The sequence below is a fragment of the Spea bombifrons genome, chromosome 11 (genome assembly GCF_027358695.1).
Source record: "Spea bombifrons isolate aSpeBom1 chromosome 11, aSpeBom1.2.pri, whole genome shotgun sequence".
In the NCBI taxonomy this organism is placed as follows: domain Eukaryota; kingdom Metazoa; phylum Chordata; class Amphibia; order Anura; family Pelobatidae; genus Spea; species Spea bombifrons.
Genome location: NC_071097.1, coordinates 10369590 through 10395757, shown reverse-complemented (window position 1 = coordinate 10395757; position 26168 = coordinate 10369590). Strand labels below are relative to the sequence as shown.

The 26168-nt window shown below is 41.8% G+C and overlaps 1 protein-coding gene across 2 annotated transcripts in view; it reads right to left on the bottom strand.

Annotated features, from left to right (window-relative positions):
- The window catches only part of NFKB2 (nuclear factor kappa B subunit 2), a 69141-nt gene extending 47779 nt beyond the window's left edge, over positions 1-21362 (bottom strand). The window contains exons 1-8 of one of the 2 annotated variants that reach the window (XM_053450929.1): positions 21252-21362; positions 10089-10184; positions 5906-5984; positions 5018-5058; positions 4006-4104; positions 3490-3641; positions 3076-3185; positions 726-884 (exon numbers count right to left, since the gene is read on the bottom strand). In XM_053450929.1, the coding sequence (XP_053306904.1) occupies positions 726-884; positions 3076-3185; positions 3490-3641; positions 4006-4104; positions 5018-5058; positions 5906-5984; positions 10089-10106 (658 nt within the window). In that variant the 5' untranslated portion in view covers positions 10107-10184; positions 21252-21362. Of the gene's footprint in view, positions 1-725; positions 885-3075; positions 3186-3489; positions 3642-4005; positions 4105-5017; positions 5059-5905; positions 5985-10088; positions 10438-21251 lie in introns of those variants that run through there. The other variant, XM_053450930.1, reaches the window with a different exon arrangement.
- Positions 21363-26168: the final 4806 nt, after the last annotated feature.

Here is a 26168-nt window from a genome sequence, read left to right as displayed (position 1 = left end):
GTTATAAGGCATATCAGGGGGCCCAGCAGCATACAGGGGAGTATAAGGCATATCGATATTAGGCATATCAGGGGGGCATAAGACATATCTGGGGGTAAAAGGTATATCAGGGGGCTCAGTTGCATATCACTGGCATATAAGGAGTATAAGGCATATCAGGGGGCACAGTGGAATCTCTGGCATATAGGAGGTATAAGGCATATCTGGGGGCAGAGTGGCAAGCTGGGGGTCAGATGTGCATAACTGGGGGCAGTTTGGTAAATAAAAGAAAATATAAACAAGGCTTTTTTCTCATACTTTTTATTAAATATGAAAAATAGTTAACATATGAATTAATATTTACTAATAACCTTAAAACCTAGTTTGAGAAACACTGTGTTTGGGTTCTTGTAGCTTTTATTATTATGTCGGTAAAATAAGAAGGTGAATAGAGAAATGCCATTGTGATACAGACATGAAAGTGTAAATTGTAAGTTTTTTATTACATTATTTTAAATAAAAAAAATTTGCATTTTTTTATCCGATTAATCGAAAAAATAAATCGGCCAACTAATCGATTATTAAAATAATCGTTAGTTGCAGCCCTAAGCACAAGCCAACCTAGACTCATATGTGCAACTGGAAGAAAAGCCGAAGGCTCAACTCGCACTCCTTACACTTAGCTAGGTAGCTGTATCAACCAGTTCATGTACCATACATTATAATGAAGACAACATTCTACTTACTGCTGTCGTGAATGGGATCTGAAATGACTGGCTTTAATCGCAGTGTGAAGGCACCATTGCTGTCAGGCAGGTACGCCGTAAACCGAAGCCGCACAATGCTCAAGTCTGTCACTTTCTTCAGCTCTTTCACTTCCTGATCAATCATTTTTTCCTCCATCTCTGTTGAGATAAAACGACACTAATATTTAGACAAAACAAATGCAGGAGAAAATAATGTCTAATAGCTGCCACTAGTGAATTTGAGAAAAGGGAAAAATACCGCATGCTGATATTTTGCACAAAAGATTTCAATTTTTAAGTATAGCAACTAAGGACCAAGTACTCCAAGGATCAGCATGCATAATAGTGACATATTTAGAACAGCAACTCTTTACATAACACATATTGTAACAACCAAATATATCTTAGGCACATCAACCAAACTAAAACATGTTTCAAAACTGAATCCTGCAGTTTCTTTATTAAATCAAATTTTGCCCCAATAAGACTTCAGTCAAGTAACATGAATTTTAACATGTAGTTATCAGACACAAAAAAGTACAAATAGATTGCTCTGAAAAATAACCATCGTCTTATATTCGAGGTCGTCTTCTAATCAGACCTCAAATAGAGATCTGATTACAAGACTAAAATCCAGATCCCCTGCAGCACAGCAGGGGACCTGGATCCTGCTCTCTCTATGATGTCATATGACCTTCCGGTACTCCGGCAGCAGCAGTGGAGGTTCTGCACATCGTGCAGAACCTCCACCGGCTGCCCACAATACACACCAAGAAATCTGAAGCACGGGGGAGAAGTCTATGGAAGCACTGGTAAGTCAGGGGAGGGTAAGAGTGGCATATAGTGGGAGTATAAGGGCTTTCTAGAGGCAGAGTGCCATATAGGGGTTAAACAGAATATCAGGGAGGCAGAGTGGCATATAGGAGGTTAAAATGAATATCAGGGAGGCAGAGTGGCATATAGGGGGTTAAAAAGAAAATCAGGGAGGCAGAGTGGCATAAAGGGGTTAAAAAGAATATCAGGGAGGCAGAGTGGCATATAGGAGGTTAAAAAGAAAATCAGGGAGGCAGAGTGGCATATAGGAGGTTAAAAGGAATATCAGGGAGGCAGAGTGGCATATAGGGGGTTGAAAGGAATATCAGGGAGGCAGAGTGGCATATAGGGGGTTTAAAAAGGAATATCAGGGAGGCAAAGGAGCATATAGGGGTATAAGGCACATCTGGGGGGCAGATGTGGATAACTGGGGGGGCAGGTTGACAAATAAAAACAAAAAAAATATTTTTCTCAATCATAGTTTTTATTATATAAGAAAAAGTAGTTTACATGTGAATTAATATTTACTAGTAAAACTCAGATGCTCCCAAGTGGCTGTCTGTTTTTGGTGAACATCTGATAATCTCTTTTTATGGCATTAGATTTAGATAGCTTTATGTCTATACCATGTATGTTTAAATCTCCTCACTGTATTAGTCTCTACCACTTCTGAAAATAAAAAGAAGATATTCCATCTACCACCCTCTCAGGAAAATAAAGCTGTGATTCACTCCCGGGTTTGCAGTGAGCAGAGGTAATTGTGGCAGGGCAGCAAGGTGGGGGCGGGCAAGCGCGACACTTGCTTTGATGAGTGCAATGCATCAAAGTTATGCTTGAGACTGGTGAAGACATATTTGCCGTCACATTTTCAGAATTTAGGCTATCACTGGCTGAACAGAACCAAAATTAGCTAAACATCTTGGTCGCCAAACAGGACCAAAACAGCTAAATGGTGCCATGTTGCTTCTTAAACAGCTTAGAAGTGCCATATTTATATCCAAACAGCTAATCAGTGCCAACCTGGTCCCCAAACAGGACCAAAACAGCTAAATGGTGCCATGTGCTTCCCAAGCAGCGAAACAGTGCCATATTTATATCCAAACAGTTAATCAGTCCCCAAGTAGCGTCATATTTGTCAACAGTTTAACAGTGCTATGTTTGTCCCAAGATTCCCAGTGCCCCCTCTGTCACTAAACAGCTTTCCATAGTCATCTTTGTCACCAAACACCTTCCCATAGCTTCCTGTTTAAAGGGCGATCACGTCCCAGCTGCCAGAGGCAGATTCAGGGACAGGGCTAAATGTTTCTTTGGTCTCAATATGAGTATCATTCGAATTTAACCCTGTAAGTGGCAAAATAAATGAAAACATAAGGCACATGAGGTGTTTCCAAGAACAGGACAAATACCTAAACACATTTTTGGAGTTTCTTTTTCCATTTGAACTGGTTTTATATAGTTTGTATAGATGAAACTGTAAAAAATGTTTTCTCCTAATCTTCCCAACATTTTTAGATATTTTCCACACTAAATCATCTACCTGTAAGTGTCTTTCTTAGCTGGTTCCTCAGCATCTGTTGTTTCATTTTTTCTTTCAAAATCTCAGTTTGGCTCTTCTTTGTGACATGCACAATCCCCAGATTATTAAACCTGCAACAAAAAAAAAAAAAGAATTATAGAAAGAAAAAAAATCTTCGGTTACTTGTGTATTGTACAACACAACACAGAAGCAAGTCAGCCTTTTACAGAGATCCACTATGAATAAGCCTCAGAAACAGGCTCTCTTCTACCAACATGAAAGGCTTCCACTTCTATAATTATATTGTAAATTTTTTGTATTATTTCAAAAACTACTACATAATTTACCTACCTTCATCCAACAGTCACATTTGCATGTGTATGGACATAAACTTATGATACAGAAGAAGTAAAACAAGACTGACAGATTACTTACTGTGCTGTCATGTCTTTGGGGCCTACAGTCACCACACAATTTCCAGCATCGTTACACAGCTTTCCCACTAGGCTGTGCGCATGAACGCGCGGTGGGTCAGTATGAGTAACCAGGTCTACTTCTATCTTGGCCATACCAATATAATTAAAGATCTAGAAAGAAAGGTATAAATGCAATAAACAAAACAGATTTTACCTGGAACAACGAGAGCACTGTTTAACAGGACAAACACAGGCATACCCGGAAACACATAATAAAATGGTCAGACGAAGTAAAGGTCAAGAGATTTCTCTTCATACTTTCCTGTTTGGTACGGAAAGTCCTGACATCGGGGCTCATGTCCCACCTGACCAACCTTTTCGGGCTACATATGCACAATACCTTTTACGTGAAGCATGTGTGTATAGTGCAGGCAGGGTGTCATGTGTCACCATATAATATCTGAAGTTACTTTTGTTTCTTGACAACTCAGCAATAATATGGTAATTCCCCATGTTTTACATAGGACGCACTAACTTTCACAGTAGGATAGGTTTTCTTTCCTTTCTCGCTAGTTGCTCCAGGCAGCCCTCCATGTGATGGTCCTTCACATACATAACGAAAGCGGAATCCACGCTAGGAAACAAAGTGTGGCATTATTTGGTCAGTGGTTATTGAAAATCAGACATCTGCTTAATATGAAACTTTTTTGAACTGCATTTGCCGATAGCTGTGTAACCAAGGCATTTCAAGGCAAAATACCTGGATACTAGAGAACAGTTGCTTAGCAGAAGTTCCTCTTGAATTATTGATCCCAATACTAATACATCATTCAGACGCAGGTAACATGTTGAATATAAATATTTGTTTGTTTGCATATACTATGCATTGTCACAGAAGCCTCCATGCCCTGGGATCCTGGAGGCCAGCCTCCTCCCAACAGACTATCGGCCCTATCCTTGAAAGGGGCTCTGTTTTTGGGGAGGTGGGTACAAAGGGTCCATTGGGAGCTCTTCTAACCACTGGTATAGTGTCATGTTTCCCCAATTACCAGAGACTCTAAAGACTGCGAAGCTTGGATACAGATTCGGGCTACCTGCATTTTGACATTGACATCAGACGATAACAAGTGTGAGGAAGCCGACTGAGAAACTGCTGCTTAAATAAATTGGCCGAGGACATCATTCTAAATGTTTTGTCATACACCTAGATTGTCGTACGTGATTAGCACTTGGTAAATCAAGCTGTATATTCAGGTAGTGTTGAGATACTCCAGGCTTTGCCAGGACACAGAGGATACCGAAAAAGATTTATAGATGTGAACATTCAAAAAAGTTGCAGAACAGTGGAACTCTGGCTGTCTTTCAATATTCTCTTCAAGACATACAAACAAAGTGGAAGTGAATGGTTGTTTATTCCCATCCTCATAGCAGCTCAAAATACTGTGATCTCACTAATTGAGGGTCACAAACCAAAGATGCTCTAAACAATCCTGCACCTGATGCTTGAAAAGTTGTACCCTAAATGTAATTTACGATATAAAACATACCTGCTTTGGTTGCTCAATGACAGCAATATATGGGCCATTTGCTGGAAAGTGAAAAAAGAAAACATATGATATAAATTTAGTTTCTTATGAAATTCTACCTGAAAGCACATTTGTATAGAACAGTTGAGATCTGAAGTAAATAATTAAGAATTAAAAATATTAACAATTATGCTATTACAGTACTAATTCCAGCAACTTTTTATTGCTTTTATTTTCTTTCCACTTTCATACTTCAGAGGCTCTTAAATGGACACCCCAGGATTGTAAGACGACCCCCCAAAATCTGAACATTTTAGGAAAAAAAAGAAAAAGCCTGAATATAAGATGACCCTATAGGAAAAAATTTTTACTAGTAAATATTAATTCATGTAAAGTATTTTTTCATAGTTAATAAAAGCTATGATTGAGAAAAGTATTTTTTTTAGTTTTCTTTGTCTTTTATTTGCCAACCCCCCCCCCCAGTTATGCACATCTCCCCCCAGAATTTTTTTTTTCCTAAATTAATATTCAGATTTTGGGGGGCGTCATCTTATAATCGAGCAAATACTGTATTATTGGCTCAACTGGAGGTTTGCTTTGATCTGCATAGAAAAGCAGACAATGAAAGAAACATTTGTCGTGAGTAAATTAAGAATTACATGCAAACATGTATTTGTTGTTGAACTAATTGGCACATTACTTGCATGTGTGTCATGGGAGTTGGATTGCTGACTACTTTTTATTCTTTAGTGTTATAAAGAATAATGTTTTTTCTTTATTTACTGCGAGAGTGCAAGAACTAGATGGGCCATCAAACCTTGCCCAATTTATCTAACCCTGGCCGTATCTACACAAAATGTGCAAAGTAAAGAACATTGCTGCTGCTTCTTAATTTCTATATTTACTTACGATTCTCAATATCGTGATCCTCTATGAGCATTTTTGAATAAGACACATCATTCTTGTTCCCCTCCTTTTTAAATTTAAGCTAATAAAAGGATGAAAAAGGCAGATCTGATTAGCATGAGGCAACATCAAAACATACAGGTGCCTAGTAAGCTAAATGTTTGTAAAAGAGATGGGCACTTTATAGGGAGTCCTGTCGCACACTCTGACTCAAAGGGATACTGAAAATGCAACACCCAGGTACAAAGGCATCATAAGAACAGTGACAATTGTTAAATCAGACAACATACTTACACCTAACACCATGTGTAAGTGTGAAATTGGTTCTTAGGATATGCTGTAGATGGCAATTTATTACAATTGTATGTATATTTATTGCCAGTGCTCAAGAGCAGTCGATGGAACATATGAACCAAGCTGTACCAAGCAAGCTATACTTTCAGTGTGGTATATCCTTACAGGGTGCTTGTAACATCCTCCAGCCATGCCAAGTTTATGGATAAAATATATAATGTATCTACACATTCTTCTAGGCCCAGTGCTCCATAGGCAATAATACAGGCTACATTCCTAGATTTATTATAACAGTTTATTTAGCCAGCATCACAAATCAGTATTGACCCGACATCACAGGAAAGCTGGATGCCTGCTGTTCTTGAAATATAAGTCAGGGTTGCGAAACGTGTGTCTTTCCCATCTCTAAATTACAACCTCTGTTACCATAAGCCAGCAGTGTTGTGGTCCAATAAAAATTTCTGGCTGAAATTTTGCCTTATCCTGAATTATACATAAAACATATTTATTTAACCAAAATGGTTATGTTTTGGGGTGTGTCCTCTTCAAAACACTGAATATACAGAAAATCTAAAGTATCAACAGGATGTACTTTAAGAGCAAGAGGTAATCAAAGCCTGAATCACAGATGACAGATTGCTTTCAAATTTTAATCATAAAACATTACATGAAACCCCAGTAAGTACTGACACTGAAGTCCAGACAGTTTCATATCAATGGTCAAGCCACCAGACAATTTTTGTTTCAGACAGACGGCTTTGGTTCAGATTAGCATTAGGTGTATAAGAACTGCAAACGTCATGATACAAATGTCCTTCCAAAATTATATAATTTTATTAAACAAATTAAAGGTAAATAGCAGACCATTGCCAGCAAATTACATTTTCTAACATTTCAGCATACATTACAAAAAACTCACGTTGGGCCAATATATTAAAAGGTACAGTTGTGTCACATATACCTCCTTTATAATATTTTACAATCTGGTGTGATTTCACTGTGGAAATTTAAAGATATAGCGCCCTAAATATCAGCCCAGTAGTTAGAAACTGGCATTAGTCTGCATTCTACATGGGGTTAAACAAAATTCCCCCATTTGACCAATACAGTTACACTGCACATATCTCACACACACACACCCTCCTCTATAATATCTTACAATATGGTGTGATTTTATTGTGGAAACGTAAAGATATAGTGCTCCAAATATCTTCCCGGTAGTTAGCAACTGGCATGTTTTCAACATTCTACATGGAGTTAAACAAAAATCCCTCCACTGGACCAATATATTTACACTACATAGAAACATAGAAAGTGACGGCAGATAAGAGCCAGAAGGCCCATCCAGTCTGCCCAACCTCTGAGTACTCTCCTTTAGTACTTGCCCTTATCCTATATCTAGCTTGGCATTATGCCTATCCCATGCTTGCTTAAATGACTTTACTGTATTAACATCTACCACTTCCACTGGGAGGCTATTCCATGCGTCCACTACCCTTCCCGTAAAGTAATATTTTCTGATGTTACCATTAAACCTTTGCCCCTCTAGTTTATGCTTGTGTCCTCTTGTTGCGGTTTTATTTCTTCTTTTAAATAAACTTTCTTCCTTTACTTTGTTGATTCCCTTTAAGTATTTAAATGTTTCTATCATATCCCCCCTGTCCCGTCTTTTTTCCAGGCTATATAGGTTAAGATCCTTTAACCTGTCCTGGTAAGGTTTATTTTGTAATCCATAAACCATTTTAGTAGCCCTTCTCTGCACTTTCTCCAACATATCTATATCCTTCTGGAGATATGGTCTCCAGTACTGTACACAATACTCCAAGTGAGGTCTCACCAGTGATCTGTACAGCGGCATGAGCACTTCCCTCTTCCTACTGCTAATACCTCTCCCTATACAACCAAGCATTCTGCTAGCATTACCTGCTGCTCTACTGCATTGTCTACCTACCTTTAAATCCTCAGAAATAATTACCCCTAAATCCCTTTCCTCACACGTTGAGGTTAGGACAGTACCAAATATTCTATACTCTGCCCTTGGGTTTTTATGCCCCAGGTGCATTACTTTGCATTTATCCACGTTAAATGCCAATTGCCACAGCTCTGACCATTTTTCCAGCTTACCTAGATCGTTTGCCATTTGGCTTCTTCCTCCAGGAACATCAACCCTGTTGCAAATTTTTGTGTCGTCGGCAAATAAACATACCTTTCCATCAACACCATATGCAATATCACTAATGAAAATATTAAAGAGAATGGGTCCAAGTACAGATCCCTGAGGAATCCCACTGGTAACAAGACCTTGTTCTGAATATACGCCATTGACTACAACCCTCTGTTTTCACTACAACCCTCTGTTTTCACTACAACCCTCTGTTTTACATGTACCACATACACATCCCCCTCTATAATATCTAACACTATGGAAAGCTTTTACTGTGGAAGTTTAAAGTTATATCACCCTTGTAGTTATAAAATGACATTTTTTTATATTCTATATGTGATAAAATAGATCTCCCATTTGCAAATATATATATCCCATGTAGAATGTTGAAAATTGCCAGTTGCTAACTACTGGGCTGATATTTGGGGCACTATATCTTTAAATTTCCACAAATTTCCACAGTGAAATCACACCATAAAAAACTCTGCCTAATCCAGTCAAAATTGTATCATTACATCTGTATTATCACGTTTGCAGTTCTTATACACCTAATGCTAATCTAAAACAAAAACCGTCTGTCTGAAACAAAAAGTGTCTCGTGGCTTAACCACTGATATGAAACTGTCTGATAGCTTGACTTCAGTGTACATACTCATAGTTGTAACAACAGCTAACTAATAGTAAGAGGAACAGAAAGTATGCCTGGTATGGACTCCATTATTCAACCCAAAACAGAAAATGAAGGCAGCAATTGTATGCATAATGATTATCAAGACCAAGGGAAAGTACTGCTGAGCTTTTATGACACTCCAAAAACTGCCTTTCATATAACTGAAATTGAGAAATACTGTAGATTTCCTGGAGATGGGCTGTTTGATAACAAGCAAAACAATCCCTAGGCAGGCAACAGGAAATCACAACACACATTTATGCTTGGATAGGTAATTTAAAATACAGATAAGCAAGAACTTACAACCAATTGTCAGGAAAATTGCTACAGTGATAGGATTTAAAAAAAATCAACATCAGATCTGCTTTTATACATAAACCCCCAAGGTATATTTGGTATGATGCAATGACAAAATGTATTAAAATATTTATTGATAAATTAAACAGGTCCAGCTAAAGTTCACGACAGACTGTTCGATAGAAGCAATTAACGAAAAAAATTAAAACCAATAATTATATTGTTCATTTCTGTTTAGAGATGTAAACTTCTATATCCATGGTTATCAATTTGTATGCATTTAACACTTACTGGGTTTATTCTGTTGTGCTCAGAGGTTTGTAGTCTCAAATAGATTTTAAAAATGAAATAGAAACTTCATGGGGGAAAAATTTTCTCCTTGAGAATAAAATATGCTAAGTAGGTAAGTAAAGACAGAATAATCTTATCTGCAGACATAGAGGCTGCCATTCTTCTCAGTTATGTGCTACTTTTCTGCTCAACCACCACAATTAGCTATGTATGGCAATTCTAATGAAGTTTATTCTGCCATAGACTTTCATTAGTCTGCGAGCACATCAGGGTGGTTAAGATTGACCTGTTCTATTATTTACCACAGGCAGTAAGATAAGAAGCCAGATTGTTGATGTTACTAAGATAGCACAGCTAGAACACATACAGATGCGTGAAAACCTGCAAAAACTACAACTACAGATTTAAGCAAGTAGACAATGTTAATTAAAAACGTTTTACAGAGAGAAATAAAATATCAAACTACTTACATGATCAAACATGTCCATTCTATACGTAGACCTGAATAAGCTGTCAGATCCTCTCTGTTTTGCAAGGAAACATGAGCTAGGTCCAATGAAAATACCCTAGGTAAGTAAAAGGTACACGCCAGATAACTATACGTGCGACAGTCAGGTGAACATAGAACACAGTTCTAGCACATACAGGGAGACTATACAAGTGTTAAGTTAAAGTTACTGGCAAACAGGAAACCAGAGGTTTTTTCTGTTTGTATTTTGTTTTGTGGAGAAAAGGGGAATACAGCAAGAATAAGAGGAGCGCATAGTACGTGCAAGTAAAAAAGGGGAGAGTCCAGGAATGTCGGAGCTGTACAGGAAAGTCCCTAAAATACCATCACTCTCAGAAGTTACATCAAAGTCACATGACCACCAAAACACACCCTATTCAAAACAGGGAAGCAAAGTATTCAAAGACACTGAAGCTGTGCAGGAAAAAAAACAGAGCAAGTCGCATTCGCGTACACAAAGACCAGGTGTAAGGAAGAAGGGGGATTTTGTGTGCATATTTCAGCAGATACATAATGAAAGTCTTTGTTGCCCCAGATTTATTTATTTTTTTATAAGACTTAACATTTCTGCGGTGCTCGCGTTTAGCTGAATTTTTTTCTCTCTCTCTCTCATTTACTGAACCCACACAAGTGAAATGTTTCTTTCGGGTGAAGAAGGGCTTTCTTTAGAATACCATATTTTGGATGTGGGAAAAAAAAATTCTTACTTTTATTTGAAAACTCTTTTACTGATCTATAAAATAGTGATGGGAAGTTTGGATCAGTAAAGTGAATCGGATCATTTCGAGACATTCATTGAAATGATCCGATTCTATGGATCACTCAGTGTGACTCACAGAAGTTACTACTTCCCAGTCCCTCCCTGCAGTCACACTGACGATTGGCCCCGCCCCTTTCATTAGAATCTATGAATCCTCCTGCCTGCCTACTCTGGTGATGTCACTGAAGGCAGAGTGTCCTTCAGAGATTCGAACCCTTCAGAGATTCGAACCCTTCAGATTCTTACTGGCACAATACTTTTATAAATAAATACAGGATTAATCTTCACTGCCCCCAGGAGTTAGATTCCCCTTAGTCCCCCCCTTACCTCTAACTGCACCTTAAGTTAACTTTATTAAATTAATTAAATTAACCCTCAGTCCTCAGCATTAAATTAACCCTAAAGACCCCATTAACAATAACTGCCCCTAAATTAACCCTAAAGACTCCATTAACCATATCTGCCCCTAATAAACACTAAAGACCCCATTAATACCAACTTATTAGGTAATTTATCTGGAGTACATGCAATTAATTTAGGGACCGTTATGGTTAATGGGGTGTTTAGGGTTAATTTAGGGGCAGTTATGGTTGATGGGGTGTTTAGGGTTAATTTAGGGTCAGTTATGGTTAATGGGGTGTTTAGGGTTCATTTAGGGGCAGTTATGGTTAATGGAGTCTTCATGGTTAATTTTGGGGCAGTTATGGTTGATGGCGTGTTTTGGGTTAATTTAGGAACAGTTATGGTTAATGGGGTGTTCAGGGTTAATTTAGGGGCTGTTAATGCAGTGAGGCTGGCCGTGGATCCGGGGAGGAAATGGCGGCAGGCTAAAACAGCTTAGGAAGCGATCGGAATGCAAGGTCAATGGTGCCCCAAAAAAAGAAAAAAGTGCATATTATATATATATATATATATATATATATATATATATTAGGGCTGCAACTAATGATTATTTTTATAAGCGATTAGTTGGCCGATTATTTTTTCGATTAATCGGGTAAAAAAAAACAATATGCAAATTTTTCGTTTATTTAAAATACAAACTTATAATTTACAATGGCATTTCACGATGTGCCTTCTTATTTTACTGACATAATAATTTAAGCTATATTTTAACAAGAACCCCAAAAATACCAAAAAAAGCTTTACTAGTAAATATTCATGTAAACTATTTTTGCCCAGTTATGCACATCTCACCCCAGCTTGCCTCTCTGTCCCAGAAATGCCTTATACCCCCTATATGCTACTCTGCCCCTATATATGCCTTATACCCTCCTATATGTCAGAGATGCCACTGTGCCCCCTTATACCTCCTATATGCCACTCTGTCCCCTGATATGCCTTATACCCCTCCTGATATGCCTTATAGCCCCCTATATGCCACTCTGTCCCCTAATATGCCTTATACCCCCTATATGCCACTGTGCCCCCTGATATGCCTTATAGCCCTATATATGCCACAGTGCCCCGATATGCCACAGTGCCCCCCTGATATGCCTTATAGCCCCCTATATGCCTTTTACCCTTGATATGCCACCATGCCCCCTGATATGCCTTTTACCCCTATATGCCACTGAGATGCAACTGTGCCCCCTGATATGCCTTATAGCCCCTTTATGCCACTGTGCCCCTGATACGCCTTATAGCCCCTTTATGCCACTGTGCCCCCTGATACACCTTATAACCCCTTTATGCCACTGTGCCCCTGATATGCCTTATAGCCCCTTTATGCCACTGTACCCCCTGATACGCCTTATAGCCCCTTTATGCCACTGTCCCCCCTGATATGGCTTATAGCCCCTTTATGCCACTGTCCCCCCTGATATGCCTTATAGCCCCTTTATGCCACTGTCCCCCCTGATATGCCTTATAGCCCCTTTATGCCACTGTCCCCCCTGATACCACTGTGCCCTCTGATATGTCTTATGCCCCCCCGATATAAGAAAAACTGACATCGCTAAAATAGGTTTTTTATATTTATATTTATTAAATACAGACAAAAAATAAATACACAATACAATATAAATATATATAAATATATGGACAATATAAACAATAAATCAAATATTACAGACATCAAAAAATAAAAAAACACAAATTAAAGAATGCACATAATTAATAGATCCCGCAAAAATTCTACCTGCCCCACCAAGGGTTTATATATTAACAGAAGAAACACAGAGCAAATGAGCATAAAAATAAAGATAACACTTACCCAGTGCTGCTTACTTGTCCTGTTTTTCTTCTGTTGATATATTAACCCCTGGTGGGGCAGGTGGAAGTGGCAGTGAGATGAAGTAGCGGAGGTTGCGCACATCGCGCACTAAAATCCAAATCCCCTGCAGCGCTGCACGGGACCTGGATCCTCTCCGGCAGCCGGTAGGGGTCTGTGTTTATGAGCAAGTCCTACAATTCACAAAAATTCCGGCATGGAAAGACTTTAAATATTGGCATTATAAATGCCCATAGGGTGCCTAGTTTAAAAAAAAAATATGATTTGATGGGGTAAATTGAATTGGCCACCTCACAAAGGTGGCCTTTTACCTCCCAAATAACCCAACAAACCCATGCATGTGGGGTATCATTGCGCTCAAGGACATATACCAGGAGCGGTAAATTCATACCTGAAGTACAACGTGTGAAAAAAATTAATAATTTTAAGGCAAGGCAGGAGGCTTCCTATTTTGCATTACTTCCTTTACTGTCACCAACAGCAACAAAGAAAGAGTTAATGAATGAACACAAACAACCAATAGAAAACAGCATAAGGGAGGAATATATACCCCGAGCGATCCCCCATCTTCCTCTTTCTTTGCTGCTCACCAACGGCTAACAGGTCAGTCAATATCATATTGGGAGTTTTCCTTCTCCCTAATTTATTTTGTGGTGCTTTTTCTCGGAATTATTATATTTGCTGCTTATCTCTTATTGTTATGATCTTATTGTTATTACCTTTATTGTTGCTTCTCCTCTTGCTTAGAGGTCTGACCCTTGCCCCGTGCGTGTCCGGTGTCCGTTCCTCCTCCACTTCGGGGGTTACTTGTTTCTCTCCCCCTAACTGTCGTGGCAGCGCCATTTCTCATCTTTGCCGGCTGCCGTCTCGCCGGTTTCTCCCACATTTCGCAGGAGGTCGGCGTCTTTGTATCCCTCCGGCGGCCATCTTGGTCTAGCGGCGAGGTCTCGTATCGCGTCCGGGGTTTTCAGATCGACTTTGTCCCCCCCATGCAGTCCAGCAGACCGCCTCCGTGCCGGAGGTCCGCGGCCAATCAGGCCCTGGTGGAAAAGGAGTTTCGTGCTCTGCCCGACAAGGGGGCTATCCAACGGGCACAGGGACCCATGGGTTTCCTCAGCTCGATCTTTCTGGTTCGCAAGCGATCCGGAGAGTTTCGCCCGGTAATCAATCTTCGGGCCCTCAACGCTTTTGTGGTCTACCGTCACTTCAAAATGGAGGGTATCCATCTCCTGCAGGATCTCATGGCAGAGGGCGACTGGTTCACCAGGCTGGACCTCACGGACGCTTACTTGTCCGTTCCGATTCACCCAGATCACAGAAGTTTCCTTCAATTTCGCTGGGGCAGAAGCGTCTAGCAGTTCAAGGCTCTCCCGTTTGGCCTCAGTTCAGCCCCTTGGTGCTTTACCAAGCTGCTCAAACCAGTGATGGCACTTTTCCGCTCCAGGGGCATCAGGTGTATCGTCTACCTAGACGACATCCTCCTCTTCTCCAATCGCAGGGAGACCCTCCTTTCTCACACGGACTTTGCAGTCCAAACCCTTCACCAGCTAGGTTTCGTCGTCAACACGCTGAAGTCCGAGCTGTCCCCCTCTCAACGCATTCTCTTCTTCTTCGAGATAGACTCCAGGGAGGACATTCTTAGACTACCCAGACCCAAAATTGTGGCCATTCGGAAAGAGATCCGCTCTCTCCTCCGCAGAGACTCCTGTTTCCTTCGGCTCCTCGCCCGGGTGGTGGGTCTCCTATCAGCGTCTATCCAGGCATTTTTCCCAACTCCCTTGCATTATCGCGCCCTGCAACGCCTCAAGGCGCGTCACCTTCGCATGCTCCCGTCTTACGATCAGTCGGTTCAGCTGACCCTCGAGGTTCGCCAGGAACTTCAATGGTGGCTTCGTCACATGGAAGCATGGAACGGTCGGGCGAATTTCGCCTCCCAGCCGGATTTTGTTCTCGAGTCCGATGCCAGCCTACTCGGCTGGGGCGCGGCTTCCGACTCGGAAGCGACCGGAGGCCTCTGGTCTCAAGAGGAGCGATCTCTCCACATCAGTTGTCTGGAGCTGATCGTGGGCTCTTTTGCGATCAAAAGCTTGGCCAGGAATCGTTCGAACTGTTGCCTCTTTCTCCGCATGAACAATGTCTCAGCGGTCCGGTACATCAACCGGTTGGGGGGCGCGCGCTCCAAGCGCCTTACCGAGGTGTCGAAGGAGATTTTCGATTTCTGTCTGGCTCGCAATATCACCTTGCAGGCGGAGTATCTTCCGGATTCGGAGAACCTTCTGGCAGACTGGTTCTCCAGACACTGGAGGGACGCGAGCGATTGGCGGCTTCACGGGCAGGTCTTTCAGAAGATCCAGCTAGTGAGGGGCCCGTTTCATCTGGACCTTTTTGCGTCCCGTACGAACAGCCAGACGGCGGCTTTCTTCAGCTGGCTCGCGGCCCTCATCCCGCGAGTCGTTCACCACCTCCGTCGAGCCGGGGGCTCTCTGGTTCTAGTGACCCCTCTTTGGCACTCACAACCGTGTCGACCCACCACCCCCTTGGCTCTCCCGTCCCTTCCATCTCTCCTCGTCGGCCTGGAGGGTCAATTTCACCCCCTTGTTCTGGAGGGTCGTCTGCTACTCATGGCTTGGAAGATCTCGGGGGACCCTGCTCAGGCTCGGGTCTATCGGAGACGGCTCAGTCCTTGCTCCGCGAATCTTGGGCTCCAGGTACCCGAAAGGTACCTTGGGCTTCTTGGTGCCTGGGACGGCGTGTGGATCCCCATTCGGCCTCTCTAGATTGCATTCTAAACTTTTTGGCTGAATTATTCGCAGCGGGTAAATCGTACCGCACTATCAATGTCTTTCGGTCGGCTATCTCGTTCAGCCATATTGGTTTCTCAGGTGAGCCGGTAGGTAGGGCTCCTTTGGTGTGCCACCTTTTACGCGGCATTCGGCTGTCTCGGCCTCCGGCCCCTCGTTATGACTCTTTATGAGACGTGGCTGTGGTTTTGGATTTTTTCCGGAACTGGCCGGATAATAATTCCCTTTCTCTTCGGCAGTTGTCTGCTAAACTCACCACCCTTTTGTGTCTCTTATCGTTTCGGAGGGTGTCTGATGTTCGGGCGTTCGACGCCCATCACGTTTCTTTCTCTCTAGAGGGTGTCTTCTTTCGGGTCCATCGGAGGACTAAGTCTTTATCCTTCCTCTGTTTCTTACCCTTACCTGTTGGAGGATCCTCTCCTTTGTGTGGCCAGGTGTGTCCGCACTTACCCTCTCCCGCACTGCGTCTGTTCGCCCACCTTCGGTTTCCCAGCTTCTTAAATTGTATTGGCTGGCTTCAAAGATACCCGAAATAGGATATGTGGGCAGACTTTTTGACAAGTCAAAGTTCCAATTTGAGAAATGCACACCTCTCAAAAAGGGCGTTTTAGTCCCCGAACAACCTAACAAATCCATGCATGTGGGGTATCACTGTGTTCAGGAGATGTTGCAAAACACATATTGGGGTGTTGTTTGGCAGTGACATATACCAGGTAAGGTAAATTTATACCTAGAGTACAACATGTGTGAAAAAAATACAAAAAAAATTACTACCATAAAGTTTGACAAAGGCTGATGGTAGAACTAGTGCATGGAAATGGTTAAAATACCAGCATTTGAAATACCTTGGGGTGTCTAGTTTGATAGTTTGAAGCTGGCCAATGCAATTTACCCCATCAAAGATACCTAAAATAGCACATGGGGCAGAATGACCAGCTTTGGGAGAAAATGGTTTTCAAATAGCAAAACGCTACTGGTACTTATTGCCCCATAACGTGCAGAAAAAAGCAAAACAACATAAAAACAATTTCTAAACTCAGGACAAATAGTAGATTCAATTTAGCAGTTTTTTTCATTAGTTTTTGCAGATGAGTAAAAAAGATTTTTTTTTTAAAGTGATACAAAATCATTTTTTAACAAACAAAATCATCATAGTTTACAATTTTTTTTTATAGTAAATTAGATCACATGATAAAAAGAATGGTATCTCAAAAAGCCCTGTTTGTCCTGAAAATATTATATGTGTGGGTGCACAAAATGAGAAATAAGAAAATTACAACTAAACAGCAACACTGAAAAATGTTAAAAGAGCCATTGTCCCAAAATGTACTACGAGTAAGAAACAGTCTTGTCATTAAGGGGTTAATATTAGCACCTGCTGACAATATATATATAAATATTACCCCTTGCTACCGATACACTTTATATTAAAAAAATTGGACCGTACACAAGCTTTTCTTTGGGCAATCACTCCCTTAGCTCCCAAAAAAATATTCGCCACACTGATTTAGAATCAGACATACAAATCCTGTATTTGCAGGTATACAATAATAAAGCATGCAAACATAACATTGCAAGTATAGATCAACAGACACAAACACACAGAATTGCAGGTAAAGATCAACTGAATAAGACATACAAACCTTGTATTTGCAGGTATAAATAATGTATGGAAACATAGCATAACAGATATGGATCATCAGAATAACACACAAACCCAGCTTTGCAGGTATAGATCAATTGGAATTCACATTAATGTATAGATAAAACCCCCTAAATTACAGGCATAGATCACAGGTTGTCACAAACCTAAAGCCAGCCCTGACATTCACACTGCCCACATAGAACCCGACCAGCACCCAGATAACACACATAGGACTTGCCATCTTTGTCCCCAAACAGCCTAGCATGAGTCAACTTCGCCCCCAAACAGCCCGGCCTGTGCCATCTTTGTCCCATGCCTTTGCCAACTTGGTCCCCAAGGCTAAAACACCCTGCTGGTGCCATCTTTGCCTTTCCACAAATCAATTATACATCTACGATACACACACTTTTATAGTCACTCACCAATTCACACTTTCATTCACATAATTCATTCACAGTCATTTATTTTCTCACTCATTCACACAATGCATACACACATTAATTAATTAATTCTCTCACTCATTCTCACGCTTTATTTCAATATTCTTACTACCCCCCTCTCACTATCTACCCCCTCTCCTCCCCTTCGTCACTATTTACTCTCCCCCTTTGTAGTTCACTTACTTTGCAGAAATCTGCGAGGCCTCTGTCTCCCTGCTCTGCCTTGGTGCGTGCTGCTTCACTACTGAGCGCCGGAATATGACCTAAAAAAATTAGGTGGTTTTTGCTAATTTTCGCTAGATTTTACTAAATTTCTCATTCTAAATTTTCAGCTAATCATCCAACTATGATATCAAAAGAAAGCTCTATCTCTCCTTGAAAAAACAATATATAGTTTACATGGGTACACTATTCACAGGAAAGGAGAATAATCACTGAATCGACATAGCGCAAAAATGGCAAAATTGCTCCGGGACTTGAGGTACCAAAAACCCCTGGGATGTTGATGTCTGGGGAAGGGGCCGCACAGGGCCCCTCTTGCAGATCCCTGTGTTGCTGAACGCCTCCATTGGTTGTCATACATTCCTCCACCATGTTTCACAGATATAGGTTGATACAGTTCCGGAACTGAGCTGTGTGAAGCTGCCCCCCCTACAATTGGCTCAAATAAAAAATCAATTTTGTTTCATTAGTGCTATGTTTGTGCTGTCTTGTGGTGTAAAAGATTTGTGCTGGTTTCATTATTAACATAATAACTGATTTAATAAAGGTCACCAAAGGTCACCCAGCCTCCCTACAACTGCCAAAAGACAACTGTCTAGGCTGGTTGGTTAGTACTGTGTTTGTGCTGTTAAATCTCCGTTCTATCTCATTTTGTTTTGGAGTTATTAACAATTTAATAAAGGTCACCAAATGTCACCCAGCCCCCCTACAACAGCCAAAAGACGTGACCGGGCTGGTTGGTTACTGCTGCATTTGTTATGGTTTGTGCTCTTTAAATCTCCATTCTATCTTATTTCGTTTTGGAGTTAATGAAGCACTGCTTACAAAAAAGACAATAACTGAATGGGCAAGACTGAGAGAGAGAAACACAAATTCTTTCCAAGGACAATGCTATATTTTTAAAATTATAAAACTACACTAAATATTGCCTAAATTAATTTACTGGATAAACCAAGAAAACTAGTTTTGCGGTGAACAGGTAAGAATACCAATAAAATATATCAGGTATACTCTTCCCTCCTCTCTGGTACTCATGTGGTTGAAGCCAGACCCATTGCTGCAATCAGTGACACAGATATGCATTTGATCTAAGGTCAGGGAGATTTCCAGGTGACTCACTGCTCTGATGATACATATTCAGGAAGTTCCTGATCTCTAAGGTAGTCTGCTACAGACTATATGTGCAAGCAGGGAAAAAAAATGTTGGTGCTCTAAGCTAGTCTCAGGCTCAAATAATACAAATGTATAATACGTGGCCTACCAAAGGTGCAACGTCTGCCAGTATGCAAAGTGATTCCTCTTCATGCCCCACATCAGACTGGGAAATTAATTTTCTTTTTTTTTCACTGTTAACTTAAACTGTCATTTTATCCTTGTAGGCAACCAGGAAAAACATCCTAAAAAGAACGTCTAAGAGATTCAAGCTGAGCCTAATAATTAGTAGGCTTAAACAAGCTTCCCATAACACTTGCGTGATATTGACAGATCTGCAGCTTAATCTCACATGACTGAAAAGGTTTGTGTCAAACAAAATAGCATCTGAAGAAAGCCCTTCTTGTCCTGAAAAAAACGATATATAACATGTGTGGGTATAATAAATGGGAGAGGAGAATATAACTGCACAAATGTTAAAGCAGCCTTGGTCTCAAAGTACCACTTATGTTCAGAACTGGTCAAATGTCCAAATTATTATTTTCAAGCAGGAAGGTTAGCTCCTCCTGTTTTGTTTTGTTTTTCTTGGAGGGCCGCCAACAAATATCAGGTCAAGCCCAGCATAGGTTGTTCTCTAGCAGAAAGAAAAAACATTTGGCACCAATATAGTCATGGACATTAACCAGATAGGTTTAATACACTGAAAGGGACTGCATATAGCATGGAAGGAAAACAAGAAGGATCAAGTCATAAGTGTAATTGGTGCCTTGATACATTAGATACCCTGATGGGTGATGCTGGTAATGGCCCTAAATCCTCATACTAGATCATCAATAGGACCAGCTTTCCCTTTCCAACACAGTGTAGAAACCCAGACTGTACAAAATGCTTGACTCGTGTTTGGTGAAAGATCAGGTTGTGTAGTGACATTAGATAAAGAACTAGAAGAATTGAAGAAGTTATAGATTGCGCAGTCAGTATTTTCCGTGCAGTTATCATTATAAACTGCTACAGTGCATTTTTTGCTGTTTCCATCACTACTGAAGCTTAAATGTTTCAGTTGTGGCTGCTGGAGCTCAATAATAATGTAATAATTAATGATTACATTACATAATCATACAAGCTTGCCTACATTGCCTTAATTTGCTTTTAACCAGAAGAATTTGCTTCTACTCTATACACAAAAGGACCATGTTTAGAAATAGTAATTCTAGAACAAATGAAGAGTCAATCACAATGGAATACTCCTGCTGATGCCCACATTTAAAAGTATCAAATAGCCGTTTATAATAACCGAAATGTAATCAAACAATTTAGATGAGATTATAATATGCTGCATGTCATGGATAACTAACTGCAGTTAAAGAACAACTAACATATAAAGCAACCTCCAGATAAACAAAGGATACATTGCCATTATTACACATATGCCAAATACAGTTAGTATTTTAAAACACTGCCACCCAGATGTTTTATAAAGATATCGCTTTCATCGTGCAAACTACGAATGTTTATAAATGCTGAGACTACTATATACTTCTAAGTACAAACACAGCACACATATCCAAAACGACAACTGCCCTCAACTAAAAGGGTGCGTTCGTGCAATAGGCCTTTCGTCACTGATTCAGCACAGTCTGCAGCTGTTGCCAAGCTTGTCTTGTAAGAGCATTTGATAACCGCTTGTCTTTACTAATCCCTTGACAGCCACCCAAAAGAGAAGAAAAGAGATTGCATATGAACTGCCCGCAAAGAGGTGCTGAGGTATCTGTGTGCAAGATATCATTTACAAACTGCAGTGTTTCATATTCACACACAAGAAGACACATACAATCCGCTGTATGATAGATGCACCCAGTGAGAGAAACTTACCTGGGCTCAAAACAGGAGAAAGTATTTCAGAAGACTCCCTCGCCGGGCCAACTGACAGGGCCACTGCGTCCAAGGGAAAGTCCCTAGCTGTCCCAGTTAGGGGAATTCCTGTGACGCAAATTAGCTGAACTGAAAGTTTGCCCCGCCTTCAGGTCAGCTTTAACCCAATGATTGAAAAGCAGTGGAGGCCACTGTGGACATGCGTAAATATTGTTGTAGCAGTAGCAGTGCAGGCAGTGGATTAGTAGAAACAAAACAAAAATAACCTACGTATAAACGTGAAGCACAAATTTAACCCCTTCAGTCCCAGGGGTTTTTGGTGCCTCAAAGCCCAGAGCAATTTTGCCATTTTTGTGGTATGACGGTACCTAAGTTATATAGATTTTTACATACTTTCCCAGAACTTATAGGGAACATACTATAAGGTGTACATTATTCATATAATTTTTATGCTTATGGCTTAATGGGTTTGGGGGTTGTGAACAGGGGCAGGAGGGTTATACTTTTTAGATGTAGTGTTAGGGCAATGGGATGTAATGGTTTTTTTCTTTGTTTTTATTATTAATCTTTTATAAATTTATTTTATTTTTTGTATTTTTTTCTAATTTCATTTTTTTTTAATTGCACTATTATCATTGCAGTATGCTTAGAGGTCCTCTTAGGGACCTCTTGAACATGTTATTAATGCCAGTGTCACAATGACATCACTTAGCTTGCTTTATTATTTTTTATTTCATTATTATTTTTTTTTTTTTTTTTTTTTTCAATTCTCCGTTTATTGAAAAAGTAACAATGCATAAAGTGGTGAACATAGTACATCAGGCAGCAAGACACATTTGTACACATCGGGCGAGCGTCACACTGGGGGACGCCAGTTCGCAAAGGCACATAAGATGGCAAATAAACGTCAAATGTGACAGAGGACAAAATACCAAGCAGAGAGATACAACGTGCATAATATCAGAGGTACAATGGCACAGGGTCTGACAGCAGGTAACCTTGTATCGGAGAGTTGTCAAAATAAAACAAGCGATAAGGCAAAAAGTAACAAAAGAAAATAAGAACAATAACATCAACAGTACCGCACGCGAATAAATGGGTGGATGGATGGGTAAGGCGCCGTCTCCAAGAGCATACACAAATAATGGCGCCGCAATAGGGCAGAACGTCAGGAGCAGAAGCGAAACACAGGCATACAAGTCCACAGGCAATCTTAGTCTAGAGCAGGGGGGGCTGCAACGAAGCTACCCAGAACGGTCTGAAAGGAGGGAGAGGCCAAGAACTCCCGCCAAGGCTCATTATTATTTATTGTATTATTTTAGTGATTTTTTTCTTTTTTTGGTGATTCGGTTTTCAGCATGGGAGAAGAGTGAGAAACATGGTTTCTCACTGTTCCTCCCTGCAATCCACCTGCACCATTTACACCGTGATCTGTGCCTCATCGGAGCGATCGGATATCCCAGCCGGATTTCCTGTCTTCCTTTTGTGTATTTGAATGTTATGTAGATGTTGCTCATAAACACAGACAAGCAGTAGAACATAACTTCTTTTCTTTACTTCAGTAACCACATGCAACAGATCAAGATATATCCACAAGAGACCTAACACAACAGAACAAGTGCAGATTTCCATTATGCTGCCACCTACTGGCAAAACAGACTGCATAGTACCCCAATACATAACACTCCTCCCCCCTAGACATCAAAGTCTTTCAGATAATTGGGAGGGTGAATATTTTCCTGTCATACAGTGGCAGTTCAAGTGGGTAGTATTCTTTCTCGGGACAAGTGGAACCTTAAGGTAATTAAATGGTTAACACATGCGAAGCCCCTCCTCCTTACCCATAAAAACCGGCACTTCTCCAAAGATGGCAGTTTTTTCTTGTCCCTTTCAGGGATGGACAGTAGATCCTCGTTTCCGGACGGACTTCGCTGGTGAGGCGCATGGGTTGCTGCCTGGGGGTTCCTCTTCCTCCGATTGCTCCTAGGGTGGTGAGCAGAGAGAGGCTTTTCCTTCCGTAGCGGTTTGCGTTACGGAAGAGGTCTGTTTGCATCCTTTTGTGGACAGGATGCGGGAGCATGCGCATTGTGGTGGAAAGCACGCCCCGGTTGTCGTTGCGTTCGACCGAAGATCCGATCGCGCTACTGTGCATGCGCGAATCCGATCTTCCGGAGGGCGGCATTTTTAATGCTTTTAAAGGCGCTTTTTTCCTGTCTGACTGCAGGAGTATTTGCCAGTACAGGATAACCGTGTCACCAGCCCCCCCCCCCCCACGGTTCAGAGGAGTTTAGGGTAAGATTTTTTTTATCTTTGCTCTATACTTTTTCTGCCCTCCAAAAAAAAAAATATATATGTGTGTTAACCTCTGTTTTCTTTTGTCAGATGTCTAGTCCGGTTCCTATAGAAATTCCGGAGAAAGATAAAAAGCCTCCACAGGCTCCCAGAAAAGCTACTTCTAAGTCCAAGCATGTGGCTTGTTCAGAGTGTGCTACCCCACTCCCGGATGGTTGTCGAAAGAAAATGTATAATTCCTGCTCGGCAGAACAACTTGCTACTGAAAAGCATTCCTTCCTGGGTTGGTTCCAGGAGAATTTGGCCCAGACCTTTGATGCTTTTCAAGTTTCTGCTGCTCATTCCCAAGGAAAAGGAAAGGAAAGTTCGCATAAACGCAAAAGATCCAGATCATCATCTAAGTCAGACCTTTCCTCCGGTGAAATCTCTCAATCATCTCTTTCTACTATAAGTGATAGTTCAGAGGATGAGGTTTTTTTCCCAGGAGCCCGTAAGTTTTCTAAGGAGGTAACACGTATGTTGCTGGAAGAGGATTCGGAAAAGGTTAAAGGTTTTCCTGTTTTACCGAAATTAACAGAACTTATGGAGAGGGAATGGAAGCACCCAGGTAAAAGAACCTTTATTTCAAAACGGTTCAGACAGCTGTTCAAACTTCAAGGGGAAGACAAATGGGACGATCTCCCTAAATTGCACAGCTTTCCAAAAAGACAACCATTAACATTGGAGGAGTGTCAGGTTTAAAAGACCCCATGGGCAGAGACTTCTTGCAGGCGCATACTTCAGGCTGCAGGTTCGCAGTGCAAGGTAGCGGTGGCCAGTGCAGTGGTGGCTAGAGCCCAGAATTTTTGGATTCAGGCCTTGGGAGAATGTCTCTCTGATGACTCAGATACTGAGATTTCTAGACTCCTCAACAGGTTAAAACTCTCCAATAGTTTTTTGTAGGATTCATCTCACAAATCTCTTAAATTGTCAGCCAAGAATATGGCATTATCCTCGTTGGCACAGAGAGCCCTGTAGTTAAGATCCTGGACAGCGGATTGGGCATCCAAGGCCTCTTTATGTGATTTACCTTTTGAAAGAACGAAACTATTTGGAGCTCTGCTAGAAGACCTGATCAAACAGATGTCGGATACTAAAAGAGCTCTTCCTCAGGATAGAAGGATCAAGTGGAATCGTAGATACCACTCTTCTGTCTACGGAGACAGAAAATTCCAAGAACGTCCTTGTTACGGTCAGGTAGACGAGGGATCCAACAATGCAGGTAAGCACAGCTAAAGAAAGTCCAGAACACAGTCCGAGGTCGAGGGCAACAGCAGGCAGCAAGGTCAAAAAACAATCCGAGGTCAGGGCAGGTAGATCAGGTGCAAAAACGGTAAACAGGTCCAGGGTTCGTAGGCAGGCAGATAAATATCGTGGTCGTTTAAACAGGCAAGAGGTCGGTACATAAGGCAGAGATCAAGTAGAACGAGAAAATAGCACACCCAACGCTAGATAACGCTTAGAACGGGCAAAGACAAGGCAAACAAATGAGGTTTATATAGAAAAAGGAAACACTCACGTCATCAGCCGCGCCGTAGAGCGTGTCGCACCCTAAATTGATATCAGGTGCGTTTGCTGGTCCCACCACTAGATGGCGCACTTCCGTTGTGTTCCCGGCGTGTGCGCGGGGCCACGCGCCTGGAGCGTGAGCGGGTGCGTGCGCCCGAGGAAGCAGGACTGCAAGCCTGCCAAGTGACCGCGGCAGGGCCGGAGGTGGAGACGCCGACGTCGGGGGACCCAGTGTGTGCGGCCGAGGTAAGAGCTGCAGCGGCGTGCGTAACCCGTCGGCAACAGCCGGAGAGCGAGCCGTGGCGGCGGCGCGCGTGACAGCACCCCCCCCTCCAGGAGCGCGCACCGAGCGCGACGGAGCAGGACGAAGAGGGCAAAGCGCATGGAAGCGAGCGACGCAACGGGGAGCGTGAACGAAGCGAGCAGGCACCCACGTCCGCTCTTCAGGACCGTACCCCTTCCAGGCAACAAGGTACTGGAGTCCATTCCGTACCCGACGGGAATCAAGGATCCGATCGACGACATACTCGTCATGGCCCTGGACGACAAGCGGAGCGGGAGGCTGGAAAGGAACGGAGTGCTGGTCGATTGTTTGGCGTCAGCAGCCTGCTTACAGCGATGCTGGGCATCAGAGAGGACAGTACGAAGAGCGCTCCAATGTCTACGCATGTCAGCCACCCGACGATCGACTGCCGGCACAGCAGAGGAGGAACGGGAAGACGGAGGAGGCAGGATCACCGGGTGGTAACCCAACGCAGCAAAGAACGGGGTACTGCCAATGGATTCGTACAGGGACCCGTTGTACGTCATCTCAGCGAGCGGGAGGAGAGATGCCCAGTTGTCTTGACGTACATTGCTGTACATCCTCAGGTATTGCTTGAGGGTTTGGTTCGTTCTTTCCGTTTGCCCATTGGTCTGTGGGTGGTAGGCAGACGACAAGTGGAGTTGTATGCCGAGCTTACGGCAAAGGTGTTTCCAATAGCTGGATATGAACTGCATGCCTCGATCGGACACCATGTGTAGAGGAAGACCGTGTATGCGGACAATGTCTTTGATGAAGATGTCGGCCAGTTGCAT